Source organism: Tetrao urogallus (genome assembly GCF_951394365.1).
Source record: "Tetrao urogallus genome assembly, chromosome: 23".
Classification (NCBI taxonomy): Eukaryota; Metazoa; Chordata; class Aves; order Galliformes; family Phasianidae; genus Tetrao; species Tetrao urogallus.
The window spans coordinates 167857-194449 of NC_136836.1; the positions used below are offsets into that span (position 1 = coordinate 167857).

Sequence of the window (26593 nt, forward strand, 5' to 3'; positions counted from 1 at the left end):
CTGTGTTTGAGGCAGTACGTCCCACCAGGGATGAGAGACTGTACTCTTGTACACCAACAAAATGGAAATTCAGGTTAGTGAGCACCCAGTGCAGCTCCCCAGACCCAAAGTGCTTTTCAGACCTGACACACTCCATGGGTACAGGGACACCTGGCAGTATGGCTCTACAAGGGCACAAGCTGCTTCTTACTATCGCACTGACAGAAAACTGTACAAACTTAGCACTTCAAAGACCTGCATCAGAGAACATCTGCACCCACCTGGCTGAGGTTGAAGGTCATTATGCTGTTGTCATCATAGAGCAGGATGTTTATGGTATCTAAGGCCCATGTACTTTCAGCTAGCAGCCCAGACTTCAGAGACATCATCACTCTCCAAGCTTCAGGAGTTCCTGGAACATAAACACATGATACTTCTAGCTCCTGGAGTTTAAAAACAAAAATGAGATACTTGATACTGCTTTCTGGTCCCACAAAGAGCGAAGCTTATTTAACATGTTGCGCGGACTTCATGCAAAAGCAATCTCTGCACAGACAATGCCCAGCACAAACATTCTATCTGATATCGCAACTAACTGGGAGAGTTCTTACAAAGCTGGCAGAGCCCTTCCATTTGGCAGCGCTGTACCAAAGAGAAACGGTAACACCCAGCCTCCTGACGAGCACAAGCAGAAAAGCAGGAGTATCCTCTTACCAATATCTTTTGCTGTCAGCCGCCTCCTTTGCTTTAATACAGGTTGAGTAGCTTCTACTGATCCTGGTGGGAAGGTGATGTCTCTTCGTATCATGGGAGGCTGTACAGCTGCTGGTGTGATGTGCGATGCGGGGACTGGTGGTCCTGCCTTCTGCATTTTCATCCCCGAGTGCAGAAATGGAGATTTACTGGGAGAAGTGCGATTCTCCAGAGGTCTGGGCAGAGGTGCTGGGCTGGATACCTGAGGAATGTGATTCTGCATGCTAGGAGGGGTCTGATAGTTAGACTGAGGTGGCCTAGTCATTGGAGGAACAGAGGCAGAGGGGCCGTATGGAGGCTGCCGATTCCCATGGGAAGGCCATGGTCCCTCATGGTTTACCCTCTGTTCTGAATGCAGTATATCATCTGTTCGAGTCACTCCGTGATAAGCAGGCCCCTGGGGTGCAGAGCCAGCGCTCTGCCGATTAGGATAGCTGTACCCTATTTCGTTGCGCCCCTGCCACATGGCGCCTTGCTGGGGGCCTTCTGGAGCAGACTGGATGGGACCCCCCATCATCTGGGGAGGCATATTTTGCTGAGCATTGGAGCCTGGGGGAGCCGAGACCCTGTCTCTGCCAAATTGGAATGGGAACTGGTTCTGCGGCCCTCCCGCAGATCGGCGGTCAGCAGCAGGGTATGTGCTCCCATACTGGTTATACAGGTCCTGCTGTGGAGAAGGCTGCGCAGCCTGCTGCTGGCTCGGTTGCTGAGTCTGTGCTGGAGGCAGCTGCTGCTGCGTCTGCCCCTGCCCTGCGCTGTACGGGACGTTGTACATCTCCCCTTCATGCCGCTTGGCAGGTGGGCCGTAGCTGCCGTCCATCGGTCGCTTGTAATTCTAGATGGAAAATCAAGGCATTGACAACATAAGATTATCAAACTAGAAACAGGCAACCCAAACACAGAGACTAAAAGCGTTCAGAGCCAGAGGACAACACTCCACAGCTTGGCCTGTGAGAGGGCAAGACTGCTCTCAGAGTTAGCCATATCCAATTTGGATATGGCGATTTGGATCAAGGTTTCAGTTTCACAAGTCAAGACCAACTCCTCACAGCTGGCTGCATACCTTCCTCATGTGGATTCTACAAGAATGCTTTAAGGACAGAAATCTGCCTGCAGAAAGGACTTTCCTGTAGAAAAGACTCAGCTCTACTGTACATTCACCACAAATCATACTGCGTACAGGAACTTCTTTCCTTCCAAGTCCAGGAATTTTATCAGTCCTCTATTTTGTTAAAAAGCACAGGTTTTTGCTCACATATCAAACAAAATGTGTTGAAAACTGTTGTACTTCTTGCTTCTTCCTTTTCTTTAGATTTCAATACACATTGCTGAAAGGAGCAAGAACTATTTTTCCCCATACTGCTTTGAAGTGCAGAAGAAAACAGTCAATTGCTGAGACAGAATTAAAATCCAAGACCTCTCTACCACCAAGGGTCTGTGCTCTAGCTGCTACACAGTCAACTCAGAAGCCCTTATGTCATGACTGGCTTCAGATGGAGCTCTAAGGCTTCAAAGATGACAAGTACCAGAGAAACTCAAACTCTTGGCTCACAGCCCTGTGGCTCTGGTTGCAGAGCCAAACTGCAGAGCAGTTGAAATTATTCTTAGCACAGATCTGAGAGTGCCCTCTCCATACACTCTTCAACTAAAGGGCTCAAAATTATCATGAAAACATTATGCATCTTGGCACTGATACAAAAAGCAAGTCATATATAAGGATTATGGAAAGATATACACATTCATTCAAACTCTGCTCTAAAAGAAAGCTGATGATTTTGAGAAGACACAGAAGGCAGTGGGGCAATGGGGGTGTGGAGGCAGTTGTGAAGCCTCTGCCTTCAGGCTCAGTAGGGCAGACACAGAATGATCCACCTGAAATACTTCTCCAGAAAGATGAAAGACTTCTTCCAAACAAGTTCATATCATCACTCAGATTCAAAGTGTTACAGAACGGCCTGGGTTGGAAGGGACCTCAAGGATCACGAATCTCCAACCCCCATAGGCAGGGACATCAAAATCCACATTTAACACCAGCCCAGGCTGCCCAGGACCCCCATCCAACCTGGCCTTGAACACCTCCAGAGATGGGGCATCCACAGCCTCTCTGGGCAGCTGTTCCAGCCCAGGAAAGTTCCAGATCAGCAAAGAAGCCCAGGAATGCTTCCTGACCTTCTGCTCCCTGCCCAGATCACATTGGTTTGGAAACTACACAAGCTGTTTTCTCCAAACGCTGTGTTTTTCTAACACAACACTGGAAACGCTAATTAAAACTTCTGTTGCCTATGTGGAAACTGTCAAGAAAACCTCCTGTAAAACGTACTTAATTCTGTTCAACACCTACACATAGAGCAAACACACATTCCAGAGTTTTCATCACTCCTCTTTTCACACTTGGCACAGATTCAACTCCTCGTTCTGATACTTTCTGATAACCTACCTGCTGTTGCTGTTGATACATGGTAGTTTGCTGGCTAGGGAAGGGGCTGCCCGAGGATGTGCCTTGAGTGGAGAACTGACTGCCATAGGAATCATGTCTGGAGAAGAAACACATGCATCACTTTTCTCATTAGACACATTTCTCTATCACAGCACTTCTCCAACTGGAAAGAGCTCTTTGTGGCAACATCCCACACAAACCTTTGCTGCTGCTGCTGCTGAGGGTAGCGGCTGGGAGAATACATCCCCGATTCTGAGGTGGAAGGCATAATGTTTGGCTGTGGAGTTCCAGCTGCTAAGTTGCCCTCTGGTCCCATGCCTGGTTCCGTCCTACATGGAAACAAGTGACAAATTCTGTGACATTCCCCTTACTGCACAAATGAAAAGCAAAAACCAGTGATCAGACAAGTCAAAGCAACAATGAGAAAGCAATCAGTTCAGATGAAACAAACAAGTCAGTAAGTGTGGCTAAAGCACCCACCTCACTCTGTCGTAAGGACCGCCGTAGGGATAGTGTGGCCGCTGCCCCATGGCCATGTTACCCATCCCTGGACCTGCAGCACGATTGTAAGGGTCACCCATAGCACTGTTGGGGCCCTGCCCTGAGGACATGAAGGGATCGCTTCCCGGAGCTAGAAGAATGAAACAAAGATCAATAAAACACATCCACCTCTGCATTAGAAAGAAACATCCCTTCTTTTGTGAAAGGACAAGCAGCTCTCCTACAGCACATTCCAGCATTCATCCAGATACACTAATAGTGCTCACGGAGAAAAGGGAGAGGGGTACACACAGACTGCCTCACCTTTCCTCATACTACTGTAAGGATCCTTATTTGGCTCATAAGACATGCGACCCATCATGTCGGAGGTATTCATGCCGGGCTGGTACCCTGGATTCGGAGTCATGGAGTTCCGCTTCTGGAACGTGGGATCACTGCCATCTGTAAAGGCATCTTGAAGGCCCACTGAGTTACTCCTGATTTAAAAAGAAAACAAACACAGATTTTAGAGACTCACAGTGCTTCTCAAGATTCTTCCCCCCACATATTCCCTCTCAGATGTTGCTATCCCCTAGAAGGTCCATAATCATGCTTCTCAAAAGAGGCAAGAACTGCCCTTCTACAACACTATCCTTACCAAATCCCAAAAGCGGCCTTTATTCACACACAGAGACAAAGGGTCAACAATGTCGCTGTGAGCTATTAACAAAGTAGCAAAGCCAAGGAGTCTATCAAAACAGGTACTCGAGTCTCCAGCCAGGTGTGGAAGAAACCTTTGGCAAACTCGCAATCACAACTTACATCCAGTATGGTGAAAGTGCAACACTTGCATACCTGATGCCTGGCAAAGGAGGCATCTGACTGTGTGGTGTAGATGCTGGAGTAGGAGGCTTCAGGTCTCCTCCTTCTGCCATGGAGCTGCTGGTGGACTGAGGCGTCTGAGGCCCCTGCATCGAGCCTGAACCCGCTGCAAGAACACAAACGTGGCGTGAGCAGCTTTGCACCCTACAGATGTAACCCAGAACCTCCCAAAGTACCAGCCTCTGTAACACACAGCAATCAGTCTTTGAAGAAAGAGACAGAAGAAACGTGGCCAAAACAGTACAAGGAGTGCAATGCCTCCAAGGACATAGTGGACCAGACTTCCCAGAAGAACCCTGTAGAGTAAGGTGAAGCTGAAAGGATGTGTTCATTTTTATTACAGCTTGACCACCTTCCTTTTTACACACACAGGGCCATCGCTGTAGCACTGCTAAGCTGCCCAAACTACCTAGTCTCAGAGGTCGGTGCTCTACAGTGGATCACGCAGTAGGCAATGTCTTTCTCCCTGCCAAATGACAACCTCTGACCCACTGTCCTCACATCCTAATTCTGCCCAGAGGGAAGGGGGGTGTAAGCCCTCTCTCAGAAGTTTTACAATCTTTCCAATTGATGGAAACTCTAGGACTTCTGCTGCAGTCACTGGGTAACTCTGAACAAGGCTCCTCTGTCTGCTCTGCCCTTTGAATGGGGTGAATTCACGCAGGTGAATTCAGGCACCACTCCCAAGAATTCCCGGAACAAGGAATGCCAGAGATGCAGGATCTCTCACTGAACAACAAAACCTGTCCAGCAAGTTCCCTGACTCTGCACAGGTTGCTTCACACCATGCTAAGCCTTCATCAAAAATCCAAGGCCATCAGGTGCCATCCAGCTGTGCTGTGAAGCTCTGCCCCTCGATTGCTGTGACAGTGTCAGCTCTCAGGTTTATATGTTCTTCGCAGCTGGCAGGAGCTGAACTCTTAATTAATGTTTCCATTAGTTACCGTCCCCAGCACCCGACATCCTTCAGCTTCAGCCCTGCTGGTTGATGAGTCATTTCAGCTATTCATTAAAATCCTCCAAGGTCATGTCCAGGGCATGTTTGTTTACACCCCACCTTCCTGGCACCCTGTCCTCCTTTCTGCGACTCCCTCCCAGCCCGAGGAGCTCTCGGCAGAAGGAAGGGCAGAGACAGCTCAGCGGGGAGTTTCATTCATGAACCCTTCCAGGAGCTGTCCTTCCCTTCTCAGCAGCAGTTTGGTTCCACTTGCTTCCCCCAGGAATTTGCTGTTCCTCTAGTGCTTACAAACGCTGGCAGTGGCAGGAAGAGGCCTCAAGACATTCCCCGCGTCGCTGCCATTTGGTGTTTGTCCCCACCCCCTGCTGTCCCTCCCACTCACAAATTCACACACAGTTGGAGCCAGGCCAGTTCCATGCTCTGGGAATTAAAACCCAACAGTAGGCTGATTACGGCTCCCCAGGGAAGTGCTGCAGTTTGTGAACGGGAACCCAAGGCGGTCTGCAGCAAACCCATGCGGAGCGCCCACAGGGCAGTCCCCAGCCTGCTTCAGAGGCCCTTCTGTAAACAGCTCTGCTTTCTGAGGGTGAAGAAGGCACAATGCATGGAAAGTATCTTCAGCACCAAGAGCTCTTCTCTGATCATCGCCCTGCAAGGCTTTTATATCCCCTAGGGCCACACACAGTGGCTAATGCAGAACCATGCAGTGTGATCTCTATCACTGATAAAGCACTGAAACGTTACTTTAGATAGAGTAGCCAGAAATTACGTGTCAGCCAATGCCAACAGGTTACAGAGTCTACAAGGAGAGCAAAATCACATATGTCTGTACAGGATGAGAGACCCTCCCCCACACAGTGGGATTCCTGAACGCTCCACTGTTGCCCATTCAGTTTTCCAATAGGGAAGTTATGCTCCAGAAGAGTGATTCCTTGGCAAACAGGCTCAGAAGCCTTAGAGATGCTACTAAAATGAGCCTCAGCCACCCCGGAACAACTGTGACCCCTGGGAATCTACAGCTCTGAAGTCTGGAGCTGGTGCTGAGGCCACCCTTTGTGCTGTGCCCTATGCTCTCACTCCTGCTAATGCAGGGGAGCAAGAGAGAGAAAGAAAACAAAAATGAAAGAGGAGCACAAACATACTGAGTGATAAGGCTAAAAGGATCACAGCAACCAACCATGATTCAGTGCTGCTTCTGTATATTCCCAGTTGCAGGAGTCTGGAGTAAGACAAGCAGAGAGAGCAGTTTAAGTACGAAATAGAGAACAGTCCTCACATAGCAGCAATCACAGTGATGGACTGCATCAAGAGAGCTGCACAAAGCTGTGGTTTGTGATAGCAACCCTGCCAAATCCAACCACCAATGTGCTGAAGCACAAGAACACTTGTAGCACAGCCCTAGAAGGCAAACTTGGGACCTTCACATACCACCACGTCTGGTAAAACAAAAGAAAACCTGATGTACCACCTAATCAGTTCTGACAGGCACCTACTGCTACAAGAACCTTTAAGTGGCTTCCCAAACATCTCAACTCTCTCCAAATGAGCCCCAAATGCTCTCAGTTTCTTTGTTCCACTGCATGCTATCTCAGGGGGCAAGAAAGATGTTTTGAGAAGAAAGTGAGAAGGGATTCACAATCAAGTTTAAGAACTTAGAAACAACATTAGGCAGAAGTTTGTTATAATGAAACAAAAATTATTTTCTCTTCACCAAGGTGTACCTATGCTGGGAAAGGTTTCCTGCCAGGTACAAAGGTATTATTCTGTTTTTTAAGAAAAACTCTTAAGAGAGAATAGATAAATGCAGTTGTTAACACTATATTTGGACAAGAACACTTTCAGTCAAGGGCTTAGCAAGGCTGAGTGACAACCACAGTACAATCAAATAAAGACTTCATTATTCCATCCTCAGGAGCTAGGCACAGATGACACCAAGTTTCAGCAACAAGAAGGCTTTTTTGTGTGTGGCTTGTTGTTTTGTTTGTTTGTTTTTTTCCCCAACATTACTGGAACTTCCAAGTGTCACAGTTCTTATTTCACCTACACAAACAAGCTCCTGACCAGAAACAGCACCTGAGGGTTTTCCTTATAAGACAAGCTGGAAAGCTGACAAGCTCAGCAGCATTTCAAGTGGCAAACTCAATGCAGATTAGACAGAAACTATCAGACCTTCCACAGACTGAAGAGTACAGCATGCACTGCTAGCCCAGCTGCTTTGTTATTTTTTTTTTCTTCTTAGTTTATTTTAACAAATCTGAATTGAACCCTATGATTAAGTCTTCAGAAACTGGAGCACACCATCAAATTTGAAACAACGCCACAAAGATTAATGAATTACAAACTTCTTAGAAGTTTATTTTAAAGGGCTTCAGTTCTAGAACATTTAACTCATAATAGGCTTAATAGGCTTACAAAGTTCTCCAGACATGAAGTCTCAAAGTACTCACTTGCTAAAGACAAAAAGAATTAGCTCATAAGGAAGGTGAGTACAAATGTAGACTGACCATTTGCTCCTAGGAGGAAGAATCTGCATTGTCAGACTTTTCTAGAAAGTTCTAAAAGATCAAGCATTAATGATAGGAAATGTTAGAATGGGCAGAGAACATCTTGACAGCCTAACTCCAGGCTCCTCTCTCTCAAATTCTCATCAGGCATTCATGGTCTGGTAAGTATGAGGTGTATGTACACCAGTATGTATGTTATACCTAGTTACAGAAGTTACACACAAGAGCAGAACTATCCCAAAAGTCTCGACAGTTATATTCCCAGTACGATATATATGAAATTCCCAGGATCACTCACATCCATATTACCAACCTACTTAGCCTACAAACTGCAGAACATCTAATTAAAGGCAGACAAGGGGGCTTTGGGGAAGTCTGGAGCCAGTCTGACCCATGGCACATGCAGTCAAACATGCCGTGTTAGAGGGTCCTCTGGTTCAAACGTTCACTGCACACTTAAACTAGCGTCAACACTCACCTGGAGATGGAGGTTGTATCTTAGTCTGAGACTTCTTTGAATCAGCAGCAGCAAAGATGTCTGGAGGGGGGTCTTCACCTCGCTCAATCTTGCACTCAAAGGCATAGAGACACTGGATGTACTGCTTCTTCAAAGAACTAGCCGCACTGCTGGACGTGCCCACATTGAGATTTGTGGCTAACTCACGCCATTTCTTGTTTTTGTTGACCTGCACAACCAAACAAGAGACTGTAAACTCAAAATCCCACCTATGCCTCCTCCAAGAAAGAACCACTTCCCAGCTGAAACAAAGGATGCAATAAGGGCTAAAGCAGAGCAGATACAGTTTGTTCAGGAACTAGCAAAATCACTTCCTCGCCTACAGAAAAAATTTTCAAAGAGGTACAGATAGTGCCACACAGCAAATAAAATCAGCCATGAGATCAGTTAACAGCCAGATGTAAGGACAAAGACAGTGTCACCAATCTTTGCCATAGACAAAGATAGGAAAAAAAAGACTTTCATTGAACCTCAAGACACACTGTTCCCAAGCAGGCAACGAGAATGCAGACATTTGGCTAGCTAAAAGGATCCCGGGTTATATAAGCATTATTTAAGAAAAATAAACAGTTAAATGCAAAGTCAAGCTTTCTATCTAGCCAAAAAGCCAGTACTTACTTCGGTTGCCTACTAATGTGTGATTGCCAGACATTGGGCTGCCCTGAGCACAAACATTCAGTCACCACACCAGTTGCTTTACACTCACCTGAGTCAATCCTCCTATCTCCTTCACTGAGATGTAGAGCCGGTAAAGGTCTAAGGGTTTTCTGCCAACTGCTGGGAGGTTTGTCATGCCCATGGCCTTCTCTTCAGTAAAGGCCAGGTAACGATCTACCCAGATCTTCCTCTCAGGCTCACCACCCAGCTCATAGAGTTTCGTGATCTTCTCATTGGTTGTAGTAGAGGAACTGGACTTCTAGGAAAAGGAAACATATCAGGACTGAGCAGAACAAAAACACCTAGCTCGCATACAAGATGGCTTCAAACAGTAGTCAGAGCTCGAGGTTCTGAGGTTCTGCTGTTACATTGAGACCAGCTTTGTACTAGACCCACGCATGTCAGTCTAAAAGACAAGTATGACACAAAGGTATCAAGAGAACAGTCAGTACTTACAGAATATATATTTTTAAAAAGAAAAAGGTTTCATGAATGCTTCAGAAACCAATCAAACCTCACAGAGGCACTGCAGAATCATCTCTTTGAGAGACCCTCTGTGGGCTCAATCGCTAAATATATCAGGAAAAACCTCAACCAACTGCAAACGTCATTCCCCCCCAAAACTACACAGTCCTTACTCCTCTGAGACCACTTCCGAACCAAGCAACAGCCTCATTAGCTATCTACTGCATTAGGAGACTTGGAAAAACTAACCCGCTACAGAGGTATCTGTTGTGGTACATTCCCTGTAATTAATAAAGACAGGACTGGCCCAGGATTGACACGGGGACAGACTGAACTCTGGTGAGGGATAGGGAATACAGCATTCAGAGCTTGCTCACACCTACCAGGAGATGCCAGCATATGCCACTCTCCTAAAGACAACACATCCCAGCTGAGGGTACCCACTCACTGCCACACTGCTGAGTTAAAACCGTGCTCGCACACAGCAGCACCATCACATGCTGCACAAACAGCCACGCTAATGGCCAGCCTGCTCACAGAAGAGGGCAAGTCACCTTGGGTTTCTCTCGGGAGGTGCACTCCCCACTGGATCCGTACACTGTGTCATTAAATACATACATGTATATTAAGAAAAAAAAAAAGTTTTACCTTTGACTTGGATTCTGCTTTTGGGGTCCCATCAGCCTTATTGTTCATTTTAGTTGCAGGAGTTAATTTGACATCCGCAAGACCCATCATTTCAGGACTTGCTGCCATCCCTAGGAAGTTACAAGAATCCATGACACTGCTTTCCAATCCAGACCCATGAAGTCACCCAACGCCCAGCACTCGGCACTGGGACACACCGCTTACCTGCCGAGTTGTTAGCCATATTTCCACCCATGGGATAAGGTGGGCCCTGGGGGTTGATCATGCCAGCCATGCTGTTAAGTCCCTGTCCGTAAGGAGGTCCAGTACCCATCATTCCTCCTTGGTTCATGTTGGGATAACCAGGAGGCCTGGAAAAGACGAGCAAGAAACAGACATTTACTCCAGATTCAAAGCATTCACATTGTGCCTTCTAACAAAACAGGCTGACCAGAAGAAGCCTTCTACTGCAGAAGTTGACATTCAGCAAGTGAACAAAGATCGGGTGCTCTTTGAAAGCTTACCCACTGCACAACCTAAGCCTCACTCTCAAAAGCAAAGGAGATGCAACCCATTAGGAAAGAAGGACTTCAGCACTCAACAGTTTGACCTCTCATCTTCATTCCCTAACTGAACTTGCTTTCGGGTCTGAAGTCATCTTCCCAGGAAAGAACTCATCTACAAATACTGTAGCATTGTGCACGTAAGCAACAATACAGCACTGCTACAGATGCGCAGCACAGTGCCCCCCAGATTTAATGGCTTTTTTTCTCTTTCTGATATCCACAAAAAGCACATTACAGCACGTGTGTCATAAAACCCCACACACAACTGTCCCTCAGACACATCAATCGAAAGGACGCACTTTGATGCCTTGATTGGTGTTTGGGAATTGACCTCCTAGCAGCCATCAGACAGAAGATCGCAGAAATAAGCTTTAAGACAGGATAAAGAGTACAACACCTAACCAGACCACAAAAGCATGTAAATTTAACAGCTTCACTGGGGGGAGCCTAACGTGTAAGCTAGTTTGTGGCTCTCATGGCATTCTGGTAAGCCACATAACAACTGCTCTGAAGCATGCAATTAAAGCAAAATAAAACACAGAAAACAGCTGTAAAGTTCAGCGCTGAATTCCGGCTCCTTTTTCCCATGGCTGCCCATCAAAGCCCTAAAAGGAAGAAGTTCGATACAGTGGAAAAGCAATGCCTTGGTCCAGACAAATGCAGCTGGATAGATGGATGCTGCTTGCTAGATGTATGGGCTTTACCACACACACACAGCAGCATTAAAATCACCCACCCCACAAAGCAGACCAGAAAGCCAAAACAAGTTAAGGAAAAACCAAGTTAAACAGATTTCATCCATCAACATTAAAAATTCCCTAAGCAGGTCATTAACAATATATTAAACTACACCACTTGTTCAAGCTTAAAAAAAATAATAAAACAGTTAAGATAGAGGAAGAAGACTTCAACAAGGTAAATCTCTAAGGAAGCATACGTTCACTATCACCCCAACTTTGGGTTACTGCATGCATGACTTTGAAACCCAGATACGACACAGGGAACGCACTGAGTATGTTCAGACCAAGGGAACTTTCATGCCTCACCTGTTCTGGATGGAGTTGGCAGCAGCGTGCATGGCGGCAGCAGCCGCTTCTTGTGCTTTGCGATTCATGCTCCCTGGTGGGGGACACATCCCTGTCCCCACCTGAGGAGGCATATTTGCCATGTTAGGTCCATAAGGTCTGTTCCCCATGGCTGCGTGGCTCATCCTCCCGGGAGGAAGCCCGCTGTATGGAGGCACACCGGTCTGCCCATGCATCTGGCTCCCTGCTGCCATTGGGTTCATGCTTCCTCCCATCCCGGGACTGGGGTAGTTGGCATTGGACAGAGCATTGTAGTTTGGCTGCCTGGGATAACCTCCTAAAGAGATGAAACAAGGGGAAGTACACTGTTCAACTACTTACTTCATGAATCACCATACAAATCTTCTATCAGCAAACACTGAAAGATCACTAACAGAGATGAGGGGGAGTCTTAACACCTCTACAAGAAGTCAAAGCACTTGAATAGAAGCCATGTAACACGTGTTTTGACACAGCTAAGAAACAACACTGATTCTAAAGCTGACTGATACTCTCCCAAACCTCAGCTGACCACACTGAGCTAAACGGTCCAGGACGAGATGTAAATAAATTCACTCAACCCTTTCCAAAACATATAACAGTGTGCATCTATCTATCCTCCAGAAGACTGACAAGGAGACAAGGCTGAGTCAGGGTGGGGAGAGCTGGGCAATTCAATTTCCTCTTCCATCCAAGGAATGAACTTTCATCCACCAAAGCTGAAATGTTACACTCATTTTCCCACTCTTTAAGGGGAAATGTCACCCAGTAGTGTCACGACCACCCCTTGCTGGGAAGCTTAACGTCACCTAAGCCAGAGAAAACATCTTACAAGCCAAGCTGCTTGCTTGCCTCAAATGTTCAGAGGCCAAAGGACTGGTAACAGCTGAACACAGTTTCAGGTGCTGGAACACTGGTAGTTATAACGCTGGCACAGCCTGCAGATGCTATCTCACCACAGAATTCACGTTATCAGGTCCAGGACGAGATGTAAATAAACTCACTCAACCCTTTCCAAAACATGTAACACACAGCTCTCTTCCCTTCTGAAGTTATCTGGCTCTTCTCTAACACACTGGAGGTGTTGCCTGTATCTTTCAAAGAGAGAAGGAGGGATCCTTCATTTACAACTAGCATTCAAATAACATCTGCCATGAATCTCAGCATAATACTCAAAGCACAAGCTGTTCCACCTCATAAGGAGTGGACTCTTTTGCATCACCCACGCATTAAGAGCAGACAACTCAAAACACGTTCTCCAAAGACAAGATGTTGCCACTGACAGAGGCCTTTCCCACTTGCTGCGCTCAATTTCCCCTCGAGAAGCTCCCCATGCCTCACCTTGAGGTCCGTACTGCCCGGCCTGGGGTCCGTAGCTTCCCATGGAGTTCTGCTGGTATGGCCCCATTCCAGCGTGCATCTGTCCTCCAGAAGACTGACGGGGAGATAAGGCTGAGCTGGGCTGGGGAGAGCTGTACTGGGGCATCTGAGGATTCCTCTGCAAATAACCTGGTTTCCCGGGGAGAGGAGCACCCAGTGAGCAAATTACCCAGAGGTGCCACTGGACACATGTGTCTCAAGCAACAACAGTCCACAGGAGCCACTAACAGAACCCTGCCAGCACCAACTGACACACATTTTACAGTCGTTGCTAGTAATCCTAGCCACTAAGAACATACTTAATTTCCTGTTTTAACCAAGGGAAAAAAAAAGAACTTAGCATTACAGGAACTGACAGTAAATTGACAAATTCTGAGGATTATCTGTCATTTTCAGAGTGTTTTTTTGTTTGCTTGCTTGTTTTCTCTGAGTGACATCTGCATACTTTCAGACTGACATTATACATTCATTTTCCCCTATTCTCATATAAGGAAATGCCACCCAATATTGTTATGACCACCCCTCATTTTGAAGCTTAAGGTCACAGAATTTGGGCAACTAACATTTGTAGAAAAGCCTTGGAAAAGCCAGAGGAAACATCTCACAAGCCAAACAACAAACTTGCATCTAACATTCAGAGGCCAAAGGACCACTGACACAGCTGAATGTGGTGCCAGGAGCTGAAACACTTGCAGTTTAAAATGTTGGCACAGCCTTTAGATGCTATCTCACCACAGAATTCATGTTACCAGGACAGGTAATTTTTAGCTACATATCTAGCTTTATAAACAGATTTGTATCATTAGAACTTCCACAGCCCAAATCACACACCTCGATCTTGCGCTATGCTTGACTGGTTCATGGAAGGATGCATGATGCTGTCTGACTGGCCACTGGGTGGTCGTGGTGGCATCTGATTGCCTGCACCACAAAAAGGAGAGTGGTTAATCACAAGAATTGCTTACCACAAAATCAAGGATGCAAGAGCGTTAAAAACCAGAACTACAAACAGTTTCACAAGGGCATTTTGGCCACAGTGAAGAAAAACAAGAGCAAGATCAGCCACACTAACCCAAGAAAATGACAATGCTGGTTTGTCAGCTATCCCATTCGTGTGACTGCATTCAGTATATGTTACAGGCATTGCAAAGGGAAAAAAAAAAAAAAAAAGAAAAAAAAAAGAGATCACAAGCTCTTAATAGCCACATAATATTGACACTGGCCAGTTTCTTCCTGCTGACCATCTTAATTCTGTCTCTACGTGCAGGAAAGAGTTGAACCAAAAGATCACTAGGTGCCAAGCAGCGTTACCTGGTACTGCAGCAGGTGAAAGTGGACCAGAGCGGGACTGAGCAACACTAGCTGGAGAACCAACAGGGGATGGGGAAGGTCCTCTGATGCCTGGCAGGTGAGGAGAGGTATGTGGAGAGAAAGGAGACTGAGCTGGGTTACTCTGCTCTCCTTGACTGCTGGAAATCCCTGATGTGCTTACTCCAGGGCTCAGGGCTCCTTCTGTACCCATGGGTAGATCATCTATTGAACCAGACAGGTCCTGCAACACACAAAGAAACAGATCAGCCATCAGCAAATAAAGAGATATGGGACTACTCTCATATACCACCCTGAAAGTGAATTTCTCCCTTAGGCATACTGCAAATTGAAATCAATCAACTTAGCTCGTGTCATTGTCAGTAATATGGTTGCTGAAGACCGAGGTAACTGCTGAATGTGCTGTATCCTGCTGCCTGCCTCTGAACCCAGCAGTTCCCTAGGTGGTTTGATGAATGTCTGCTGATGGTCCAAACACCTATCTCATTCTCCTACTTGCTTCTTTTAATTCAGTGTAGAGGCAAGAAACTAAAAAATGCATCAACAGTACACATAAAGCTGCATATGGAGAAGGTACTCAGCGCAATTATGACATGGAAAAGAAACATGGCTCAGTCTCTGAACAACAGAAAACTCCTGCCTCACCATAATTAACTCATAAACCTCATGTGAGCTGGGAAACTACTCACTCAAGATGAATAAAAACAAACTAAAGAGATATTTCAAAGAAAACAGTAGAACAGTCTTCAGGGTTTCCACTTCCCTTTCTTCAAAGATAGCAAAATCTAGCATGTACAATATTAACACTCAAAGTTTAGGACTTTTTTTTTCCCCTCCCCAGAGAATACCTTTCATGTTGCATGTATCAAGCACGTGAAAGGAAAGCACCAAAACCCAGCATGGCTTCAACAAGGGCAGATCTTGCCTGACCAATCTGGTGGCATTCTATGATGGAGTGACAGCATCCGTGGACGGGGGAAGGATGACGGATGTCATCTAACTGGACTTCTGCAAAGCCTCTGACATGGTGGTCCCTCACCACATCCTTCTCTCTAAATTGGAGAGGTGTGGATTTAAAGGACAGACTGTTCGATGGACTAGGAATTGGTTGAGTAGACACAGTCAAAAGGTTGTGATCAATGGCTCTGTGTCAGGGTGGAGGCTGGTCACAAGTGGTGTCACTCAGGGGTTGGTCTCGGTGCTCTTCAACATCTTTATCAATGACACAGATGATGGCACTGAGTGCACCCTCAGCAAGTTTGTGGAAGACACCAAGCTGAGCAGTGCAGTCGACACACTGGAAGGAAGGGAAGCATCCAGAGGGACCTGGACAGGCTGGAGAAGTGGGCCCGTGAAAACCTAATAAGGCCAGATGCAAGGTGCTGCGCTTGGGCCAGGGCAATCCCAGCTGTTTCTACAAAGTGGTGGAAGATCTCCTCGAGAGCAGCCCTGAGGAGAAGCCCTTGGGGGTCCTGGTGGATGAGAATCTGGACATGAGGCAGCAGTTTGCACGTGCAGCCTATTAGGCCAACTGTGTTCTGGGCTGCATTAAAACAGGGGTGGCCAGCAGGAGACGGAGGTGATCGTCCACCTCTGCTCAGCTCTTGTGAGGCTGCGTCCAGGCCTGGAGCCCCCAGCACAGGAAGGACATGGAGCTCTTGGAGCGGGTCCAGAGGAGGGCACTAAGATGAGCAGAGGGCTGGAGCAGCTCTGCTGTGAGGAAAGGTTGAGGGAACTGGGCTTGTTTGGCTTAGAGAAGGCTCCAAGGAGACCTCATTGTGACCTTCCAGTACTTGAAGGGAGCGTATAAACAGGAAGGGGAAAGACTGTTTAGATGGGTGAATAGTGAAAGGACAAGGGGGAATGGTTTTAAACTGAGACAGGGGAAGTTTAGGTTGGATATTAGGAGGAAGTTCTTCACCCAGAGGGTGGTGAGGCACTGGAACAGGTTACCCAAGGAGGCTGTGGATGCCCCATCCCTGCAGGCATTCAAGGCCAGGCTGGATGTGGCTCTGGGCAGCCTGGTCTGCTGGTTGGTGACCTGCACACACAGCAGGGGGTTGGAACCAGATGAGCATTGTGGTCCTTTTCTACCCAGGCCATTCTAGAGTCTATGAAAAACCTAAAAAAAGTTGAAACCTTTTATTGCAACAACACTCACAGCAAAGCAACAGTGCCAAAAATCAGTTGGCAAGTCTCGAAAATGGGGATACTCCCAAGTATACTCCAAACACAACTGCACTGGCTGCTTGCTACTCATCAACTAAGTAGCATTAGCTACTCAGAGTCAGCCTGGGGTAAGTAAGAAAGGAATGGTCCACAGAAGAGTAAGACAGTCTGTTGTGGCACATTTGAATATTACACTCATAAGTTACAGCTACTCTAGCAACTAGAGATTCAGAACATCACAGTAGGTTAAGAAATGACAGACCAAAGCTTACTAGGCCCTTGCCCAGCCTTTGCAAGTTTTTCAGAACAATCAACTCTAGCTCACAAGTGCTCTGGACTGAGCCCTGAAAGGCATTTTAGATCAGATTCCTCTCAACAGAATTCAACTGATCAGCACAAACAGAACCAACCTCACTGAAAAAATCAGGCTGAAAGAGTGAGAACACTGATAAGTCACTGGGACGCCCTGGTCTCATTTACACTGCCTGGACGATGCCTTGTTTAACAGCGGTTCTGGGAACACTCGTAACTCCCTGCAACACACAAGGACCTCAGACACAAGATACTGCAAATGTATCAGCCTTCAGAAGCAAGAGCTTTGACCACACCTTAGAAAGCAGAAAACTGGGGTTACAGAAGATAAAAACAATCTAGGAAATACCCAACAACCTCACTGCACTTGTTGAACAGAGAGCAACATTCAGGAGGACAAAGGGGTGTGCTGGGGATCAGTGGCACCACTTTCAGTTGTCTGCTGCAATAGGGCAATCTTGTCTATTTTACAGAAGTGGTTAACGGTGTTTCTAAGAAATGTTGGAAAGTGCTACTTTGAGATGGAAATGCCCGTCACTTGAGGAGAGAACTTTGTGCATAGAATGTCCTTCCCCTCCTTCCATCACTGCATCTGATTGAGAGAGAATTTCCTTTACGGCAGTGTCAGGGGTACATTTGCTTATTTATGAAGTATTACCTCTCTGAAAGCTAACAAACACCACCTACTTTGTTTTATTTCAATGAAAGGTTAAAAAAAAAAAAAAAAAAAGAAATTACAGACAAAGCCTAAGAACAGTGCCTATGAGATTTTGCACCTTTTACTACTACCCTCCTAACCTAGCGCCAGAGGCACTGCTCACTTCTGCAGCTATGTGGCTTTTTACCTGGACAGCTTCAAGAAACCGAGGAAGCTATCTCAAATGGCAGTAAAGGGAATAGTTTCAATATTTTGCATTAAAAGGCATCAACTAACACAGCCAAGAGCAGAACTTTCTTCTCCTGTCTGCAATCCCTACCTAAGAGGGAGGTTATTCAGCCTGAACTTGAGCCACCATTGTAAGGTGCACATCATGGATGCTCCCTGGCCAGTGAGAGACGAGAACATCCAGAAGCTAATCCACTCCAATCTAAAATTGGTTTTAGCAACCACTGACATTTCCTTTACTTAAAGGCACTTTTAGGCTAACTTAACAAATGTATACAAACACTTTTCATCAGCAATGAGATGGAACCAGAGGCCAAAACACACTGCAGCTTTCAAATCCACAGCACTTCAGAGCAGTTAAATCTTCAGACCAGAGGGGCAGAGTCTACAGCTACCTAAATGAGAGATTTGCAGGCTCAGAGGAAAAGCACACCACAATGAAAACATGAGGTACAGGGAGCTATGAAGGTAAAGCACTGCATTATCAGAGTTGGGTGACACACTTCTGCCAGAGGAGTTTGCCTGCAGGACCAGAGGAGCTGACCTCCCCATGCTATGAGTGATGTTCACACATGACCTGGGAAGAATAAGAAGAATAAGAAGAATAAGAAGAATAAGAAGAATAAGAAGAATAAGAAGAATAAGAAGAATAAGAAGAATAAGAAGAATAAGAAGAATAAGAAGAATAAGAAGAATAAGAAGAATAAGAAGAATAAGACTTTGGCAAAGCCAGGCACGACAATATCTGCAATGTATAAAATGAAGCAATGGGAAAAACTGATGGAATACTAACACCTAAGCAACCAGATAGCAATCTTCAAAGCTGATGTCTTCAACTTCACCTACGCATCAAAGTTTAACATAAAGACTGCAAATCATATAAAAACATTCCGTTTTAATTAAGTGGGTTAATACAGGTTTGCTTCAGACGTGCAAGCGAAGGCCTCTCTCTACACTGCTGGCATACCACCCTGAACCTTGCATGCACAAAAGGCTAGCCTTCCAGCTGCAAGGATTTGGGTCAGATACCCAGATCATTAGTTTACAATAGCTAAAAATGAAATTATATATAAACTTTCCTTGGATGTTAGGACACGTGTGAATGGAAAGAAAGCAGTATGTTACCCTACAGTATCTTTACCCTACAGGCTTGGGTGGGAGTGGCTGGAAGCTGCCTGGTGGAAAGGGACCTTGGTGTGCTGATGGACAGTGGACTGAATATGAGCCAGCAGTGTGCCCAGGTGGCCAAGAAGGCCAATGGCATCCTGGCTTGGATCAGGAATGCTGTGGTGAGCAGGACTGGGGAAGTCATCCTGCCCTGTACTCAGCACTGCTGAGGCCTCACCTCGAGTTCTATGTTCAGATTTGGGCACCTCAGTACAGAAAGGACACGGAGGTGCTGCAGCAGGTCCAAAGCAGGGCAGCAAGGCTGGGGAAGGGCTTGGAGGATATGGCCAGTGAGGAGAGACTGAAGGAACTGGGGCTGTTCGGTCTGAGGAGAAGGAGGCTGAGGGCAGACCTTATTGCTCTCTTCCAATACCTGAAAGGTGACAACAGCAGAGCGGGGTTGGTCTCTTCTCACTGGTGACAGGACGAGGGGGAATGGCCTCAAATTGCGCCAGGGTAAGTTTAGGTTGGATATCAGGAGAAACTTCTTTAGAGAAAGGGTTGTTAAGCACTGCAATGGGCTGCCCAGGGAGGTGACTGAGTCACCATCCCTGGATGTGCTTAAAAACCGTTTGGATGTGGTGCTCAGGGACATGATTTAGCAGGGGGTTGTTAGGCTATTATGGTCATGTCATGATTGGACTCCATCTTTAAGGTCTTTCCCAACCTGAGCAATTCTATGATTCTATGACTCTTACAAAATATTAACTCATTAAAGTGTATTTCAGCTTTTGAGATGTTTAAATTTTATGAATTGCAATAATACAGCCATTTTCCAGCAAAGCAGTGCTCTATCAGCACAGCAGCATCTGTGTTATTCAGCAGTGCTGAGTTTCTCAGAAGTGCAATTCCTACATGTGGAAGGAGAGAAGCAAAGACTGCAATGCTTACGTGCAAGCAGCTCAGCAGTAGGAGCTGTTTTCCACCTACCAAGTCATTTTCTCAGGATGCCAAACATCAAGGCACCAAATGGTTTTCTAACTAAACCTAAAGACACCCTCCAGCTCTGATATCTCATTTACTCAAGTGCACCACAAACTAGGGGTAAAAGAAATCTCTCAGTCTCCCTGCAAACCACTCTAAGGACAGTCAGAGCACAGAAATCTTAAAAAGGGAAAACCTCGTTGAAATAACGGAGACCTGCTGCTGTCAGTGGGTTCTGGATTGAGCCAGAAGAGGAGAGGGTCAGCAAGGTTTTCTTTGCCTCCCTAAGAGCATCAGGAAGGAACCTGAAAGACACTGCACCGCAAAGAGGGCTCTCCTCTCCTACTGCACGCGCAGCCAATGGAGCCAAGACAGGAGGTGAAGCTCAGCAGCAGTAACTGCCAACTTGAAGGAAACGTCAGGGGCTGGAGAATTTCCTCACGTGTTTCCAATGTGGTTTTTATGCATTTTATTGCTCATCTGCCATGCAGATCAAAAACGCTGGAGGGATTCCAACTCTTTCACACACAATCTCACACTCCAAGCTGGCTGAAGCCCCAAAGCCTGAGTTTCTTCACTTGAAATACTGCCCAGTGTTATTTTGGGAAGTGACCTGATAGCGGAAGCCCACAGGGACCCTGAGACGATAACAGTTCCAGCTGCGATTGGCTGCCCATTTCTCCCTGATGCCAGCACGGCTTTGTCAGTGCTGCTGACAAATAGGGACTCAGCAGCTCACACCTTCTTCTCACACCACAACAAAACCATGCCTGAAATCACGCAATCTGGTACCCAAGGAGGGGGCAGGGAAGTTCAGCTATCTCTGGGAGAGGGCTGCAAGTCCTGGCACAGCCAGCTCAAGGGAGCTGCTTAGGTTATGCTGGAAACAGCAAGATTTCATTTATATGAAAGGGGGAATCACCGCTGCACTATCTGATACGAGCTCATTTGTTAAACAAAGATGAAACAATGAGAAATACTTGTGGTCAAGGTAAACAAAACCCCCGAGGAGGACAGATTCAAGGCTCCCCGGCCCATCCCTCCAAACTGTTAGAGGAGGAAGACTGACCAGAAAGCAAATTGATCTTCCCACTGACGGCTGTGAACCTCCTACAGCGCTCCCCCACAACCTCCAGCAAGTGCATATGAAAGCGTGGGGGAAGAGGGAAGGAGTGCAGGCAGACTGACACAACGGTAGGCACTGTCAGATCACTAGATAGCACTCAAGGAAATCATGAGCTGGTGACAAGCATGTGGTGGAGCTTATAAAATCTGTAAAACAACCAGTTGCTTCCACGAAGATGCTTACAAGCAAGACCAGAGAACAATGGCCAAATTTATTCCCCAGTTCTTTCTGAAAGAGGAAAAGCTTACTGACTTGTGACTAATTGAAATACTTACTTTCTGTTACAATTCCATTCGCTCTGCAGTTTAGTTTCCACTCACGCAACATGTATCAATGCTTAAAAATCACAAGCCTGTCCTCTCCTTCCCCTTTACTTCCATACCCAAAATGCCTCAATCTTTTCTATCCCCAAAATGACACAGCTGACTGGCAAGCCAGAATCTCCCTGCTATTCTGGGGAAAATTGACAGACTTTTTCTCCCTTTTAGAGCATAGACAAATTAACTGTGCATCTTACACCCCAACAGAGCACTGCATGCCTGCGGAGGCCATGCTGTGCTCCACCAACAGCAGAGGTCTGCACCACATCCTTCAGGTGCACGGGAGAAAAAGGGTAGAGACCAAACAATGCACATCTTTAAGCTGTCAGTCTATCCATTATTGATTTGAGTTCATAAATGTGCACAAACTACATGTACACTTATCCTTTTTCGCAAGCTGATCAAGACAACTAAAGACTAATTGAATAGATTCAAAATGGAGCAACACGAGTTTCACACAATCCTTGACCACACACAGCTTTCCTCCACTGCCAGCCACCTCTCAGCTCTTACTCTCTGAGCTGCTGAAGGGTTTGCTTTCAGTGTAAAATACAAACATGACTTCCACCTGGCAGAAGAAATGAAGGATACCCAGAAAGATGAGCGCTGCTGTCGTGTGAGCTGCACAGTGTACTTCTGCGATTTATGAAAGCTATTCCAGCTTGGGGCATTGCCTCCTCTACTCCCTGCAAGCAAGATGAGACCAGCAACAAGAAGGAACACAGAGTTCTAATTCTACACTGAAATTGCCGGCTTTGGTCCCACACCTTTTTCTTAGAAGTTCACACTCTGACCTGAGCAGTCAGAGGGTTCTCAGGTTCTGCACCAAGCTGCTGTGGAGAAAAGCTAAGTTCCCAGTTACAAAACTGAGCGCACATAAAAACATTATGGTTCTATCACACGCCACTTCCTTGTCCAAGGAGGCCTTAAATAAATGAAAAGAGTTAGACTTTCACTACTGCAGGAAAAATCAACAGCCTGGTAGAACAAGGAACAGGAGGGTAACGCTACCAAGGCTTTAGCCTTTGCTCAATTGAGTCCATTTTCCCTTTCCTTATGAGGAGTCTAAGCTCCTCTCTGGTGTCACTGCTAACAATAACAAACCTAAGATGGGGACTAGAACATGCAGGGGAGATTAGTGCAGTTTCCTTGCTCAAAAAAGAAGTCAAGAAGCTCCTTCTTCCAGGCTGCCTTTAGAAAAACTGGTAGAAGCTGCTGGCTCTAGCTGCACTGCAGGAAAAAGCGTTTGCAAAGGAGGCTGTCAGGAGGAGGAGCTCAGCGTCACATAAAAAATTTTACCCTGATTGCAAAAATAAGCTGTTGTTCTAATCCACCTCAGCATGCCTAGGTGAGTCGGGCCACTTGGCAGAAAGCAAGTCCAAAACCAAAAAGGCAGGAAGACAGACAACATGGTGCTGGCTTTGCTTCATTCCTGCAATGGGAGACCTGCAGAACAGCAGCACTGCTACGGCAGCAGCCATTGATTTTTCAGAGGTCAATACTCCGCTCCCACAGATCTGCTCAGCAGGAGCTTTAATCACATCTAGTGCTCCTACTCCAGGCCTGCTCTCCTTCTTTTCTCCCTCCGAATGAAATTTCTATAAAGGGGGGAGGAAAGGGGAAAGAAAGGGGACTTCCCTCCCCCTCCAAGTGCTGAACAGATTAACAAATTTCATATTCTCTCTCTTTGGAGAAGAGAGATTCAAAGCTGTAGCTGCAGCACAAAGTACAGAAGGAGTATCATGATTCATCCACAGAACAAGATGTTGCTGAAGGGAAAACTCACTGCAGGGAAGCCAGGGAGCGCTGGGTGCTGAGCTCTTCTCCAAGAGCCTGGGAAACACAGTAGAAAGCTCTGCTCCCACTTAACCCATGGAAAGCTGCTCAGCTTCTAAAATCACTCCCAGGTTTTTCTTGCTACAACAAATACTCCAAGCAACAGTGGTAAATGCAAAGTTCGGCTTGGCAGAGCCACATCACTTTGGCTCTCACAGGGGCTGGCCAGGCCACCCAGCAGCAGCATGAGGAGAGGGTGAATCTCAAGCTTCAACAGTAGCCTCAACCCTGAACAGGCTGCGGGGAAGAGACATGCATGACCACAGGCACAGTGAGCAGCAGCATCACAGCTGTATCAGAAGATGTCTTCGGCAACACCTATTTTTTTCAGAGGGTGCTGGGGATGCAAAGGGCAGCAAGAACTACCAGTTGGCCACATCAGGCAGAAGGGCTACCCAACACCAGCCCTTGGGAAGGAAAGAGCAAGTGGGAAACCTGCATGGCTCTCAAATGACAGACCACAACCTGATTATTTGCAGAGCCTTTGTTTTACTTCCAGGGGCTCAGATGGCATCTTCTGCTTCAACTGAAGACAGCCCAGAGCATATAACAAGCTTAACTGTCTAAGAGGCAGCAGCTACCTTCTGACTGCAGCCATAAAGATATTCCAACCCCACAGTAGTGCTCACAATGGAAGGCACTTTCCAGTTTCTGACGACTTCAATTTAAACTCCAAAGCATTCACCTGCATCTCTGCATACAAAGCCGCCAGTGCCATCAAGACAATCACAGGAGTTTGGGTGGACAAAGAAAGCAACACAAGCAGGAGTTTGGCTGCTGTGTCTGTGGGGAGACAGTGGGAGTGTGGCTCTAGGGGCCATGGCCAAGCTCCCGACCCAGCGAGCGTGGCAGAGCCAGAGAAAGTGCCTTCATGGGCTGCACCCCCCCAGGGACCTCTGACCTAGGCAGGACAGGGGAACTGAAGGCAAACTGCAGAAGAAATGAGGAAATTCTGCTCAGAGCAGCAGGCCTGCAAGGGAGGCACAGCCCTGGCAACGCGCACTGTGCCACTCACTGATGCACACTCTCTACAACCAAAGAGCCAGGGGTTGCCAGAACGGTCAATTCCTAGAGATGGCATCTCCTGTCAGTTCAGCAAATTTTGCTTTCTTTTCCTCAGTCAGACTTGATTTGAAACCACAATAGAACCATTGCACAACACCTCTTCTGATTACCATGCAGGCCTTGCTTGAAATCTCAGCGCCAACCTCACACCCACGAGAACAGTGGCACAAACCCAACCCAGCAGCACTGCCACTGCCACAGCTGAGGGGCAGGCACAAGCCATGGCCCATGCCATGGAAGCAGTTTTCTCCACTGCATTTACGATTGTGTGCATCTCCAAGACAAGTCAATCCCAAACGCCAACATGACATTAACAGGAAAATGAATCCTGTGAATTTCAGGCTCAGATACAGAAGTGCTCACATGAAGCACAGTGCTTTCAGCAGACGTTCAATGCCTTCGCTTATCTCTGCAGCCACTCCTCATAGTGCACAAGGTCGGCTCAGCATGGCCTGTCTCTCCCTGCATGGTTTGGAACTTCCAGTGTGGTTCCGTTGCAATGCCAGGGCAGAGGGATGTGACTGATGCATCCAATCGCAGGCTGACTGAGGCTCCCGTGCTTTTTAAGTGGTCTCCAATAACACCAACTCAGCAACAAAAGTGAAGAAAAAGCCTAGTTTCCCTGCCCTACAAGAAGCATGTTGGAAGTGTGTTTGAAAGCAGAGGCTCATCTTGCAAAGTGTGTGCTGCAGCAGTGGTAGTGCAACACACGCGCTACACTTCCAGGCTGCAGCACCACAGGGGATGTGTGCGACTGAGAGCGTGGACCATTCTTCAGGATCCAACATCAGAACTGCTCATCCTACAACAATTTCCTGATTAACGCCCCCCTCCCCCATCACTCCAGCTAGGCCAGAGTCTGCCTGCATTAGGAACACAGGGTGCTCAAATCCCAAGTTAGCTGTGGCCGCCATCCTGCCCTCCCATGAGACCCCCGCTCTGCAGTTCAGCCTGCAACCGAAATTGCTCCTAAGAAATCAAAAGGCTTTGGGCAGGGGAATCTGCACGAGGCGCACAGGCAGGAAGCAGAGCTGAACTGCTGACAACAAGAATAGAAACAGGAAACGAGCCCAGCACTGAGCACAGCGCAATCTGCTGCCAGCTCTTGCGAAGCTGAGCTGCCCCAGCAGCACTGTGGGGTTTCTGCAGGGACCCCTCCCTGAAGGCAGAGCACTCGGGGCAGCCTGGAGCTGGCCCAGTTGCACGCAGGCAAGGAGCTCCTCCAAGGTGCTTGGGTGAGATTGGCTCAGACCCAGAGGAGATGAGAGCGGCTGCCACTGGACAAAGAGCAGAGCAGCCCTGAGAGGGGCTCGCTGCAGCAGCTCGATGATCGCAGTACCTGGGAGCGGCACCCAGCACTCCCCAGACCTGTAAAGGCTGTGGACAAAACTAGTTTTTAAAAAAACAGCCTTGCTTAAGAAAGGACACAAAAACGATTGCCAAAATCATATGCACCAAAAGAGTAGAGAAGCCCCGGTCAGGACAAAAAACATTTGAACTCCACAGATCTCCATAACTTGGGATAGAAACCTTCCTACCAGCAGAAACTGGAACATACCAATCCTATAAACACTGGTGCTTCAGGTCCTGTGCTCCTTGGGGCAAGCCCCCAAGTGCCCCATGTGTCCACTGATGCCCAGCCACCAGGGCCTGTAGCTATCATTAATCCCTCTCCTGAGGCAAGGACTATGCTCAGAACATCAAACACAACCAAAACGTAAGCAGGAAGTCCCAGAGGATAAAAGAAAGTGACTGAAGCCACTGAAGAGATTCAACTATAAAAGTTTCTTCTCCCCTTCCCCAAAAGAAATTGCCAAAAGGAATGTTTTCAGAAAAATTCCTTGAGCCCCGCTATCCATAGCAGCCCTGAGGTAGTTTCTCATTGTATGTCAGGCTGCTGCCACGATTATTTCCAGATCAGGGGATGCAACTGACAGAGTTTGACTTTATCCCACTTCAGGTACCCACAGAGTGAGAGCTGAAATGACCTCCCTGTGAGACCCACAAATCCCTGCTACCCTTGCCAATGTCTCCACATTCAGAAATGACTTCAGAGGAAGAAATCAAACAAAAAATATCCTACAACTGTGATACCTTTCCTCTCCCCACAAAATCTAATGCTGTGAAATCCACACTACAAAGATCCAAGACCAGAGCGCAGATGCATGAGTTAAACACAGATCAGGAATT

General features: G+C 46.9%; 1 protein-coding gene across 2 annotated transcripts in view; it reads right to left on the reverse strand.

Annotated features, from left to right (window-relative positions):
* ARID1A (AT-rich interaction domain 1A) overlaps nt 1–26593 on the reverse strand; it is a gene marked incomplete at both ends in the record, with an annotated part of 56655 nt that overhangs the window by 2252 nt on the left and 27810 nt on the right. Inside the window, 15 exons of one of the 2 annotated variants that reach the window (XM_079546188.1) lie at nt 261–391; nt 694–934; nt 3170–3266; nt 3364–3498; nt 3650–3800; nt 3974–4146; nt 4505–4637; nt 8472–8679; nt 9217–9426; nt 10281–10390; nt 10485–10630; nt 11872–12187; nt 13231–13398; nt 14101–14190; nt 14581–14821. In XM_079546188.1, the coding sequence (XP_079402314.1) occupies nt 261–391; nt 694–934; nt 3170–3266; nt 3364–3498; nt 3650–3800; nt 3974–4146; nt 4505–4637; nt 8472–8679; nt 9217–9426; nt 10281–10390; nt 10485–10630; nt 11872–12187; nt 13231–13398; nt 14101–14190; nt 14581–14821 (2550 nt within the window). Of the gene's footprint in view, nt 1–260; nt 392–693; nt 1568–3169; nt 3267–3363; nt 3499–3649; nt 3801–3973; nt 4147–4504; nt 4638–8471; nt 8680–9216; nt 9427–10280; nt 10391–10484; nt 10631–11871; nt 12188–13230; nt 13399–14100; nt 14191–14580; nt 14822–26593 lie in introns of both variants that reach the window. The other variant, XM_079546187.1, reaches the window with a different exon arrangement.